General features: G+C 39.5%; 1 protein-coding gene across 4 annotated transcripts in view; it reads right to left on the bottom strand.

The window, feature by feature from the left end:
• The window catches only part of Nos (Nitric oxide synthase), a 437,755-nt gene that overhangs the window by 195,308 nt on the left and 228,646 nt on the right, over positions 1-13,801 (bottom strand). For all 4 annotated transcript variants that reach the window (XM_073970603.1, XM_073970600.1, XM_073970602.1 and 1 more), the window contains exons 8-9: positions 9,971-10,145; positions 9,445-9,626 (exon numbers count right to left, since the gene is read on the bottom strand). In XM_073970603.1, the coding sequence (XP_073826704.1) occupies positions 9,445-9,626; positions 9,971-10,145 (357 nt within the window). The remainder of the gene's footprint in view (positions 1-9,444; positions 9,627-9,970; positions 10,146-13,801) is intronic.

Below are 13,801 nucleotides of genomic sequence, written 5' to 3'. Positions count from 1 at the left end.
CATATATTCTTGGATACAGGACGCTGAAATTTTAGGAAGATGTGTCTTTTGTTTGCAGGCAGGTCAAGTTCGATGATGGGCTATATCGGTCCACGTTTTCGTATATAATGGTACCCCTGATTTCCGGTATTTTTAAGTTTTTAGCTACATTTTCAGACCGTATTAATTTGACATATAGAGTTCCTAAAGGAAGAAGAAACTTATACAACAAAACTAGTGGACATAGATCCATGTTTTGGAATAGCCCCCATATAACAGTACCGCCCGATTTCAGGTATTTGGGGATTTTAGCTGTATTTGTTAGCGGTATTTTGGACATAGGTCCATGTTTTGGAATAGCCCCCATATAACAGTACCGCCAGATTTCAGGCATTTGAGGATTTTAGCTGCAACTTTTAACCGAAATAGCTGTAATTTGACACTTGAAATTCTAAGTGATCACGAAAGTTCTCCACCAATAATCGTAAACATAGGTCCATGTTTTGGTATAGCTCTCATATAACATTACCTCCCGATTTTCGATATTTTTAGGGTTTTTACCTAAAATTTTTAACCGAACTAGCTGTAACTCAACGTTTGAGGTTCTCTGTGGTCACGAAACTTCTCCATATTGCTCGCATATAACGGTACCTCCCATCGTTTGAACTTTTTTACCGAAAGTAATTTTTGTGGTCCTTTTTACAGCGATATAATGTTCAAAAAATCACCGGTTACCAACTAAAGTGCTGGTGGCACGATAACTATCGAAAGGAATAATTAACATTGGTCCAACTTTTGCGGATTGTAATATTTCTTTCACACTTGAAACATATTCGAATATCGACTATATCTGTCCACACAAAATTTCAAAATTGTTCACAAAATTGCAGTTTAGAGACATGTCTAGGATTGTTTTGAAATTTTTACAGCAGAGAGTCCTCACAGCTTATATTACGACAATATAATTTTTATCGGGCTATATCACAAGATTATTGTCAAACAAACACCTAAATATTTATTCCAAAGGATACAATTTGCAAGATCCAACCGGGGCAGAAAGCTTATTCCTCTAAGACGAAGAAGCTTGGTCTCTGAAAGGCAATTTTTCACCGGCACTATACGTCTATGGAATACTCTACCATACGATTTACAATGTACTAGCAACATAACAAAATTTAAAAACATACTCAAAAGCGTTCTTTCCTAATGAGTATACATTCGAAGCATATACATTCTTTACATATTATTTGTGATCAAAGCATATTTCACTTGGTTTTTTTTGTCATTTTTTTACATTCTTTTTTTAATTTTTTTTTTTTTTATATTACCTAATAATTTAATTAAACCTTTATATATGTCGGATTTGTAATTATATCTAGAAAACTGCACTATAACTTATAAGACATTATGTCTTGTTGTGCAGAAATAAACAAATAAAATAAAAATAAATATCTATACTGGCAAAGATGATTACCCTAAAGCTGCAAAAAAACCCTAGGCCACTAACTATGACTTTTAACGGAAGTCTTCCATTTGGTCCAACTTTGCCCTGTGTAAGTATACCCTCAGCCTTTAGGCTAGGGAGGATAAATACACTTTGATACGACCAGATATGTATGTGCCTCATCGAAATAACGGTTTGAGACCCCAAGTATGTTTGGACGAAATCTAATTCAGACAATTTGGAGCCCACGATAACTCTCGAACGGATTAACCGATTCGGTCCAAAATTTGGATCTCGTAATATTTTGTTCAAACGTAGATTAAGATCGAATATGAGTCACATCGGTCCACCCCTTCGGGTACCACCCCCACAAAAGTTCAAAATTTTTCTGTAAAATGGTGTGAACGATAATTCTCGAAGGGAGCAATTGATTTGGTCCAAACTTTGGACATTGTATTATTCCTATATCGGTCCCATCCTTCGAGTACCTTCCACACATAATTTGGGAAAAGCGCAGCTTGAGAACTCGTCTCCCATCTACTTGACATTTTTTGCAGGAGGTTCCATGCTTCTTGAGATAATGGCACAAAATCGCCAAAAACTCTCAAACTTTTGCAAAAATTTCTTTTAAATTTAGTATAACATAATTGAGTTCTTTTTTAATCAGAGGCTGAGGGTATATCTCCGTAAGCACAGGACACTGATACTTCTTACTTGTTTCATTATGTGACAGACTGAAGGTATATCTCTGTTAGCAAAGCCGTTTTTTGGGTATGGCCAATATTACCCGATATATAGAGGTCTTCTGTCGGCAGAAGAACTTTTGAAAGCCTTCTTTCTGCCCATAGATCTTTTCAAGGTCTTACGTCTATTGAACACTTTTTAATGTTTTTTATTTCTACAGAGGACCGTTTTGATGGGCTTCAGTCCATTAGTCATTTTGAAGATCATCTGCCAATAAAAGATCTTTTGAAATTCGTCTGTTCATAATCGACCTTGTGAAGGTCTTCTGCCCATAGAAGACATTTTCAAGGTATTCCGTCTCCAGAAGAACTTTCGAAGGTTTTGATACCTTTTGAAGATGATCTTCCCATAGAAAACATTTTGAAGATATTCTGCCCACAGAAGACCTTTTGAAATTCGTCTGTCCTTATAAGATCTCATGAAGATATTCTGCTCATTGGTCTTCGCCTACAAAAGGCCTTTTGAATGCCTTCTCTCCATAGAAGGTCTTCTTTCCATAGCAGACCTTTTGAAGATCACCTGTCCATAGAAGACATTTTGTAGGTATTTATCCCACTGAAGACCTTCTTAAATTCTTCTGCTCATGGAAGACCATTTGCCTCTAGAGGAATCCCACGGAGGCGGGTTCTTTCGTATCGGATTGACCCGAAACCATAGTGTTTCGGCCAGCAGCTGCCAACCCAGCGTCAAACCTATGCTTCTACCTAGGTTTTTATGATGCTACAACAACAAGAGAGGACCTCCTGCCCAAAGTAAACATTTTGAATAGCTTCGGTCCATGAAAGACCTTTCGAAGATGTTCTGATCATAGAAGACAATTTCCCTACAGAAGACCTTTTGAATGCCTTCTGTCCTTAGCGGACCTTTTGAAGATCATCTGCCCACAGAAGGCCTTTCGAAATTCCTATTCTAAAAAAAAACATTTTTGAAATGCCTCTGTCCATAGAAAAACAGCTCATAGACCCGTTGCCTACAGAGGACCTTTTGAAGGCCTTTTGTTCATAACAGACCCTTTCAATGTCATCTGCCCATTTTTTGAAGTTTTTATACCGTCAGCATTTATGCTAACACTTTCATACAGGCAAAATGTGTTTCATCGAAATAATGGTTTAAGACGCCAAGTATGTTTGGACGAAATCCGTTTCAGACAATTTGGAGTCGATTTAGCAATGTCCGTCTGTCTGGCTGGTGCGCACGATAACTTTCGAACGGATCAACCGATTCGAACCAAATAGGTATCGTAATATTTTGCCTAAACTTAGTTCAACTTCGAAGATGGGTCATATCGGTCCACTCCTTCGGGTACCTCCCCCACAATAGTTCGAAAATGTTCGGAAAATTTGTGCGCACGATACTCTAGGAGGTAGTGGCCGATTTGGTCCATACTTTACACATTCCAATATATCTACCAGGTATAGACCAGATTCAAATATGGACTATATTTGTCCACTCCTTCGGGTACCTCCTACACAAATTTTCGGATATGTTCACTTTAAGACTTGCTCTCGAATCACTTTGATTTTTGTTGATGCAACTTGCATTCACTGACCCCCTTTACGATGGTACAAGTTTTTTCAGGGGCAAGTAAATAATTCCTAAGAAAATAGCCCGAAAGTGGAAAAAATCCCTATGGCACGATGTGTAGTGGCTGGAGCGCACTATAGCACTCGAACTGGTCAACCTATTTGGTACAAACATATGTCCCAGAGAATGCATCCTTTTTGCAATTTAATTGCAATGGACTCCGAGGTAAGATCGAGGAAATAGTGGATTTTATAAGTCGGAAGAACATCAAGGTCGCTGCGTTGCAAGAAACCAAGCTCAACAACAACTGTAGCTTACAACATTGTGATGGTTACAATATGCTAAGGAAAGATCGCACCAGAAGTGGAGGTGGGGGATTAGCTTTCCTATTGCACCAGTGACCAGTGCTCCTATTGCACTAATGACCCGTACATGGAATGTATGGGGGTAGCAGTCAGGTGTGGAACTGCCGAGATAGAGTTGCTGAACGTATACATCCCGCCGAGAAATAGCTGTATCTCACATTAGCCCGCTTTTGGAAGGTCATAATCGTCTGGTCCTGGGGGACTTTAATGCGCATCATGAGATGTGGCATTCGGCCCTCGGAAACGACAAGCGAGGTACAGCGCTGGCTGAGCAGATTGACAGCTCTACGTTTTGCACGGTCAATGAGGACGCCCCTACCAGAATTAGAGGAGAGTGTCACAGCTCGCCAGACGTAACCATCGTGTCACCTGGGCCCCATTCCACGAAACGATTTATCGCTTTTCACTTTGCACTTATCAAAAATTAGCAGAAGAAAACGTTGGTGGAAAAGAAATTAAAAAGAGAGCAAAGAATTTTTAAGAACTTAGGCACTCAACTAACATATCACTTACCAAAAATAATGGTTCTGTGGAACACAAAAATGTGCAAATTTTCGAAAATATTGCTAAGTGCAAAATGAAAAGTTGATAAGTTGTTTCGTGAAATAGGACCCTGGTCTGACAAATGACGTTACCTGGCAACCGGTCATTTCCCTTGGATCAGACCATCTCCCCATAATTGTCTCTATTAGCAGACCACCCGATTTCATTACCTCTGAACGCCGCACATTCGTCAATCATAAGAAAGCTGATTGGCCGGGTTTCAGAGAGTTCACCAATCATCGCTTCAGAGAACTGCCTAATCCTTCTGATGTTCGGGTAGCGGAAAGGACGTTCCGAGACACTGCTGCAGCCGCTTGAATACCCGAAGTAAGACCAAACTTCCCAGCAGAGGCGAAGGGATTAGCAAATGAGCGTGATGAGCTTCGCCGAACCAACCCCAATGACCCCAGAGTCAGGGAGCTGATACTGGAAGTTAACAGGCTGGTCGGCGAGCATAAGCGGAACAAGTGGTTAAATCATCTGAAGAGTTGCAACATTGGAGCCGGTATAGGTGAATTGTGGGCAACGGTTAAGTCACTCTCGAACCCTGGAAGAAGGGAAGATAGGACCTCAGTCAAGTTTGGCGACGTTACGTTGACTGACCCGAAGAGGTGCGCAAATTATTTCAATCGACAGTTTGTCGAGCACCCCCAGAGTGACAGGGCAAAGAGAAGAATATTACGTCGCATCAGATCTCTTCCTGCCGAGGAGGAACCACCACAGTTTACAATGGATGATGTTGACAATGCCAAAGCGTTGGGCCCTGATGGAATCTCCATAGTAATGCTGAAGCAGCTGGATGAGCCCTATCTCACTAAAGTTCTCAACTTGTCGCTATCGACCCTCATTGTTCCCGAAGTCTGGAAAATGGGCAGGGTGGTCCGACTACGGAAGCCCGGCAAGGATGCCAGCAAAAGTGAATCGTACAGGCCGATTTCGCTTTTGTCGCCCGTAGCAAAGACCCTTGAGGCCTTAGTCCTCCCCAGTATCAGAAATAGATATCAAGTTGCCGATCATCAGCATGGATTCCGTAAGCAGCACAGCACGACAACTACTCTGCACGCCACTACCACACATATTTGTCAAGGACTCAACCAGAGACGGCCGTGCGATAGAACAGTGATGGTGGCGCTTGACTTATCAAAAGCCTTTAATACAGTCAGGCACTCCACGCTGTTTGAGGACATTGAGCAGACAACCCTCCGGCCAAGCTTGAAACGTTGGATAGTCAATTATATGTGTGGACGCCAGTCGTACGTGGAATTCAGGAACAAGAAGTCCAAACCCCGTAGAGTGAAACAGGGAGTTCCCCAAGGTGGGGTGATATCTCCGGAACTGTTTAACCTCTACCTCTCTTGTATTCCGCCCCCTCCAGACGGCATCGAGATCGTAACGTATGAGGATGATTGCACGATCCTGGCGTCGGGTACCTATCCTGATGACATCTGTGAGAGACTGAACAACTATTTAACCGATCTTACCACCTTTTTCCATTCGAGGAATATGCAGATTTCCGCCACAAAATCAACAGCCACTCTGTTTACCATATGGACAGCGTAGTTTGGAAGAGATTTGAATGTCATGGTCGACGGTAGCAGAATTCCGACCACAAACTGCCCCAAACTTTTAGGGGTCACATTCGACACTACTTTCACATCGTGAAAACTGAAAAGTAGGAACAAGGTCCTCAAGTCCCTAGTCGGCAGCATTTGGGATGCAGATAAAGAAACCTTGTTGATCAAATATAACGCGATAGGTCGGTCTGTGGTATGCTATGCGGCTCTAGTTTTGTCCCCGGGACTATGTGATACGAATTGGAAAAAGATTCAAACTTGCCAGAATGCCGCCCTGAGAACAGCAACAGGGTGCCTCCTCAAATCTTCAGTGGACCATCTACATGAGGAGGCAAAGATTCTTCCAGTAAAGCAACACAATGAGATGCTTTCGTTGCAGTACCTGCTTGGATGTTACCGTGTGAGCCACCCCAATCACCATCTTGTGGGTAGGCCCGTAGGTAGGAAGGATATCCATGCTCTATTCACTATTCACACGGATGCAGTTGCGAAGGCCTTAAGCAATTATAGTGTGAATAAAGTCCTCGAAATAAATCCCCCATCTATTGCAGCTGAGGAGCGTCAGCTGCCACGACAAACTAGAGTAGTTTTGGCTCAACTACGCTCGGGATATTGCAGTCGCCTAAATTTTTATTGGGCGGAAATCGACCGCGCCGTGCAAGACATCTGACCAGTATGTGGCATGGGCCCGAATGACACAAAACACCTTTTCACCTGCCCAGCCAAACCTACTCATCTAACACCAGTGGATCTGTGGTTACATCCCATCGAAGCAGCCACTTTCCTGGAACTGGAGATAGACCCAGAGCCAGATTGAACAGAAGAACGAACATACAAAGATAATAACAAACGCTGTTACGACAACAACAACAACCTATTTGGTCGGAAATTTGGCCTTCGATATATTTTGTCCAAACTTATTTTCAGTACGAAGATGGGCAATGCCGGTCCACAACTTCCAGTAGTTCCCACCAAAATTTAAAAAATTTCACTAAAATGGTATGCGCGATACACTTTCTTGAAAGGGGGTAACAAATTTGGTCCGAACTTTGGATCTTCTAATAACTTCCAAAAATGGCCCATATTTGTCCACTCCATAAAGTACCTTCCCTGCAAAAGTTCAACATTTTTATACCCTCAGCCTTTAGGCTAAGGAGGGTATATACACTTTAATACGATGAAAATGTTCCTCATCGAAATAATGGTTTTAGACCCCAAGTATGTTTGGACGAAATGTGTTTCAGACAATTTTGAGTCGATCTAGCCATGTCCGTCCGTCTGTCTGTCTGTCCTGCTGGCTGGAGCGCACGATAACTCTCGAACGGATGAACCGATTCAGTTCAAATTTTGGCTTTCGTAATATTTTGCCCAAACTTAGTTTAAGTTCGAAGATGAGCTACATCGGTCCACTCCTTCTGGTACCTCCCCCACAATAGTTCGAAAATGTTCGGAAAGTTTGTGCGCACGATAACTCTTGAAGGGAGTAACCGATTTGGTCCATACTTTGTATAGCGAAAACTTTCTACCAGAGTAATATGAGGTTCCAATATGGTCTCAATAGGTCCACTCCATTGGGTACCTCCCACACAAAATTTCGGAAAAGTTCAGTTTAGGGCCATCTCTCGAATCGCTTTGATTTTTATTTTAGCAACTTGTATTAACTTTCCTCCATAAGACGGTACAAGTTTTATAAGGGGCAAGTCCATACTTCCTGAGGAAATAGCATGAAAGTTGCAAAAAAACCCTATGACAGCGTGTGAGGTGGTTGGAGCGCAAGATAACTCTCGAACGGATCTGCCGATTCGGTCCAAAATATGGCCTTAGTAATATTTTGTCCAAACATAGTTTAAGTTTGAAGATAAGCCATATCGGTCCACTCCTTCAGTTACCTCCCCCACAAAAGTTCAAAAATGTTCGGTAAAAATGGTTCGTACGGTAACTCTTGAAGGAAGTGACCGATGTAATCTATACTTTGCACATCCTAATATATCGAATATGGACTATATTTGTCTACTCCTTCTGGTACCTCTCACGCAAAATTTCGGATAAGTTCACTTTAAGACCTGCTCTCGAATCACTTTGATTTTTGTTGAAGCGATTTGCATTCGCTATCTCCATTACGACGGCAAAAGTTTTTTCAGGGGCAAGTCCATATTTATTGGGAAAACAGCCCGAAAGGTGTAAAAAACCCTATGTCACCATATGTGGCGGTCGAAGAGCACGATAACTCTCGAGCTGTTCTACCGATTTAGTTCAACATTTGTTCTTGGTCATATTATATCCAAACTTAGTTTCATGGGCAATACCGGTCCACAACTTTCCTTACTTCTCCCCAATATTTAAAAAATGTCACTAAAATGCTAGGACGATATCACTTGGTCCAAACTTTGGATCTCCTAATATTTTATGAAAATTTAGTTTAACTTCTAAAATCGGTCCTCCCTAAGGGTCCTCCCTAAGGGTACCTGCCCTACAAAATGTCAACATTTGTGTCTTAGTGCAGTTAATTTCTAATCCACATTTTTGTCGGTAAGTTCAAATGTCCAAAAAGGGCCACAAAATACATTCGATCTGTCCGGAGGTAAAAGTTTCGCTTCACATTGGCTGAGGGTATATATCTGTCGGCAAAGCCGACTGACACTTTTTTACTTGTTACTTCTTCTGCTCATAAAATACCTTTTGAAAGATTTCTGCCGAACGAAGACCTTTGAAGGTATTCTGTCGTGTAAAAAAACCTTATGTAAGATTTTATAGCAGACCTTTTGATGGCCTTCTTTCTACAGACAACCTTTTCAAGTTCTGCTGTCCATTGAAAACTTTTTGATGGACATAGAGAAGAATGTATTCTAACCATAGAAGACCTTTTAAAGGTATTCTGTCTATAGAAACCTTCCATCCGTAGACAATTTTTTGGAAGCATTTTTTTTAACCAACTATTCTTTGTTTATAAATAAAATTCGCACGAATTCCATTTTCTGCTGCTTCCTAAAAAATCACTGCTTTGTATTTTTATATCTTTCAAAAAAATGCTACTTTATCACTCCACTTCCAAATACCCGCCAAACTCCACCCAGAACAGTACGAGACATATTAATGATGCCATAAAAATCAATATGTCCCATAACACTTTTTCTTTCCCACAACCTCTGCCACATGATTTCTCCCTCCATCACACTCTTTTTTTTTCTTCTAAATGCCAAACCATAAAACAAAGAAAACCCAAAAAGAAAAAAACGTATGGAATTCCCACATAAAAATACCAATGACTTACCGCAATTTCGATTCATTTTCAAAGTGTTTCATGAAACTCTCACTGGCCGTGTGATGGTCCACAATGGTCACATTGCGACTCTGGAAGGAGTGCAGCACGGCAATATTAACTTCGACCAATGCCTTATCCTTCCACAGGGAGGTTGGTGTGCGGGTATCCAGGTTCATTTTTAATGCCACAGTCTACAAAAGTAAAAGAAGATGGAGAGAAAAAAAAACAAAGAAGACAAATTGAAAATCGCAAGAAATTGGAAAAACAAACACTGCAACAATTCATCATCGATGTCCGGATGTCTTGTGGCGGTGCGTTGTTGTTGTTGTTTGGTTTGGTATGCTTAACATAAGTCAGCATGAAATATGATTTGGAAGGAAAAAATAATCTCTAAATGGATGTTAATCAACTGCTAATGGCGTCAAGTTGTTGTTGGGGTGGTAGAACAACAACAACAATGATCAACATAATGGCCAACATTTTATGTTTTACATGGAGCGATGCTTGCTACTCCCGCACTCACTCCCCCACTTACCTCTAAAATATTACGGCGATTTATATCGCACAAATTGCGACAGCCAATCTCGGTGGACATGTACCAGCCACTGAATGCGGTTGCCGTAAATTGAATGCCACCAACATCGAACAGCATACCAGATACTGCGGGCAATGCATACCAGCGCAGACCCATTTCACCAAACCATTCGAATCTGCAGAAAAGGTGAACAAGAACACAGAAATGGGAAAAACTTTAAAAATGAGAAAACAATAACAACAAACAAAGGACTCTTTTCTCTTCCCTTAAAATATAAATGACTCCAATGGAAAATCAGTTAGTCAAATGATTTGAAATTCAATTTTATGGTTGTTAAATAATGGAATTGAAATTGAAATTTCCACTGCTTGCTGCTGGGCTAGTTGGTTGATCGGTCAGTTGGTTGGTTAGTTTAGACCACCAATAAATTTGATGGTAGTTCATTGCTCGTTAATGGGTTTTAAATGTTACAACATTAAATTTGGGGATTTTTTATTGTTGTTTTTGTTGTGGTCTTTGTTGTGTTTTCATAATTAAAGCTAAATTGTTAACCAATGTTAGTTCTTAGAATATGTCATTCTCTTTGAGTTAGGATGACAAGTCTAAACTCATCAATCTTTGTCTTTCGTAGACATCTGAACGTAAAGTTAAACATTTCGAGACAAAGGACACAGTTTTTTAATGTTTTTATGTAATTAGCAGTGTCTGGTCTGTAAACAACTAAACGAGCCTATAGCTCTATAAGGGCAGATAACTAGAAACAAAAACAATTAAAACATGTAAATAATGAATAAAACGATTTTGACAAGAGTTAAATACACTAAGTCGATGATTTAAAAGAAAAAGAAACAAGTACAAACGTATCAGTCGGCTTTGCCGACAGAGATATACCCTCAGCCTGTGCAAATTGAAACACTTTTTTCACAAAAAACTTATGTATTTAGGGGGTTTCAAAATTTTGGTCATATAAACCGACAAAAATATTGATTAGGATTAAAGTTCAAAAATTTTGCGGAAAATTTACTTAAAAGAATGGACCGACATAGACAATGGGGGTGCCATAGGGTGTTTTTACACCCTTCGGGCTGTTTTCTCAAGAAGTATGGACTTGCCCCTGAAACAACTTTTACCATCGTAATTGAGGTTGCGAATGTAAGTTGCTTCAACAAAAATCAAAGTGATTCAATAGCAGGTCTTAAAGTGAACTTATCCAAAAATTTGTGTGGGAGGTACGGGATGGAGTGGACAAATATTGTCCATATTCGAACCTGATCTATATCTGGTAGATATCATGCGAATTTGTAAAGCATGGTCCAAATCGGTTACTCCCATCAAGAGTTATCGTGCACACAATTTTTACGAATATTTTTAAACATAAACTAAGTTTGGAAACAATATTACGAAGGCCAAATTTTGGCCGGAATCGGCATATCCGTTCGAGAATTATCTTGCGGTTCCACCCATAAACATGGTGTCATAAGATTTGTTTTTGCAACTTTCAGGCTATTTTTTCAGGAAGCATCGACTTGCACCTGAGGAAACTTGTACCTTCGTATAGGGGACACTGAATAAAAGATGGTACACCAAAAACCAAGGCGATTCGAGAGCAGGTCCTAAACTGAACTTTTCTGAAATTTTGTGTGGGAGTTACTCGAAAGAGTTTACCGATTGAGTCCATATTGGAACCTCATCTAAGTCTGGTAGAAATTTCATAATGTGCAAAGTATGGACCAAATCGGTCACTCCCTTCAAGAGTTACCGTGCACACAAAATTTCCGAACATTTTCGAACTTTTGTGGGGGAGGTACCGGAAGGAGTGGACCGATATAATCCATCTTTGAACTTTAACTAAGGTTGGACAAAATATTACGAAAGCCAAATTTTGGACCGAATCGGCAGATCTGTTCAAGAGTTATCTTGCGCTCCAACCACGACACTCGATGTCATAGGGTTTTTTGTAACTTTCAGGCTATTTTCTCAGGAAGTATGGACTTGCCCCTAATGAAACTTACAGCGTCGTATGGGAGGTCAGTGAATACAAGTTGCTACAACACAAATCAAAGCGATTCGAGAGCAGGGCCTGAACTGAACTTTTCCGAAATTTTGTGTGGGAGGTACCCGAAGGACTGGACCGATTGAGTGCATATTGGAACCTCATCTAAGTTTGGTAGAAATTACACGATGTGCACAGTATGCACCAAATCGGTTATTCCCTACAAGAGTAATCATGCGCACAAGTTTTGCGACAATTTTTTAACATTTGTGGGGGAGGTACCTGAAGGAGTGGGCCTATATGGCCCATCTTCGAACTTAAATCGAATCTGGACAAAATATTTCGATACCCAAAATTTGAACCAAATCGATTGTTCCGTTCGAGAGTTATCGTGCGCACCAGCCAGCCAGACAGACGGACGGACATTGCTAGATCTACTCAAAATTGTCTGAAACGGATATCGTACAAACATACTTGGGGTCTAAAACCATTATTTCGATGAGGCACATGTTTGGTCGTATCAATGTGTAAATACCCTCTTTAGCCTAAAGGCTGAGGGTATAAAAAGCAAGTAAAAAGTCGATAAGTTTGGCGGCCCTTTTTATACCCTCCACCATAAAATATTCTTAACTAAATGGAATAGTTATTTCCTTTCCTGTCCGCAACTTAAGGTGCCAAATTTATCAAATCTAATGTAAACAAGTAACAAAGTCGGCTTTGCCGGCCAAGGTATACCCTCAGCCTGTGGGAATTGAAACACCTTTTTCCCAAAAAAACGTATGTCTTAGGGGGTCTTCAGAATTTTGGGTGTATGAACTTGCTGACAAAGATATGGATTAGGATAAAAACCATGGTTGTGAAAAAAAAAATACTTTTAAAAAATCCACAATTGTAAAAAAAATATTTTTTTTAACCTAGGGTTTTGAAAAATATTTTAAATAAATCCACGCTTATAAAAATATGTATAAAATAATTATACTAAACTAAAACTATTTTTAAAATAGTCCACGATTGTAAGAAAAGTTTTCTAAATTCCACGATTATTAAAAAATTCAAGAATTCACGATTACGAAAAAGTATTTTTTTAAATTTACGATTGTGAAAAAATATTTTTAAAAAATCCACGTTTATTCAAAAAATATTTATAAAAAAATTCAAGTTTATTGAAAACATATTATTAAAAAAACCACAATTATTGAAAAAAATTATAAAAAATTCAAGTTTATTGAAAACATGTTTTTAAAAAATCCACGATTATTGAACAAATATTTATACAAAAATGCAAGTTTATTGAAAACGTATTTTTAAAAATCCACGTTTATTGAAAACGTATTATTAAAAAATCCACTTTTATCGAAAAACTATTTATGAAAAATTCAAGTTTGTAAACATATATGTAGTAGTATTGAAAAAATATTTTCACAAAAATTCATGTTTATTAAAATAGTAAAAAAATAGTTATAAATTTTCAGTCGGCTTTCCCTCAGCCTGTGTGAATTAAAACACCCTTTTCCCAAGAAACGTATGTATTTAGGGGGTCTTCAAAATTTGGGTGTATGAACTTGCCGACAAAGATAAAATCTCAAAAGTTTTGCGGGGGAGGTACCTAAAGGAATGAACTGACCTAGTCCATTTTGGAAGTGTGTCTTATTTTGGGAGTCATTCCTCTCGATAGGACCATAATAAGAGGAAACATGGACTTGCCCACATAAAGCATCATATCGCTGTAAACAGGGCTACTAGGAGTACCTTCGGTAAAACTTTCCAAAATGATTCTCGCACAGACCCTTAACCGCACTTAAACAAAACTGTTGATGATTTGTGTGGGTGGTACCCTA

Source organism: Musca autumnalis, unplaced genomic scaffold, assembly GCF_047663935.1.
Source record: "Musca autumnalis isolate F117 unplaced genomic scaffold, ASM4766393v1 scaffold_2, whole genome shotgun sequence".
Classification (NCBI taxonomy): Eukaryota; Metazoa; Arthropoda; class Insecta; order Diptera; family Muscidae; genus Musca; species Musca autumnalis.
This window is presented reverse-complemented; position numbering and strand designations above follow the sequence as displayed.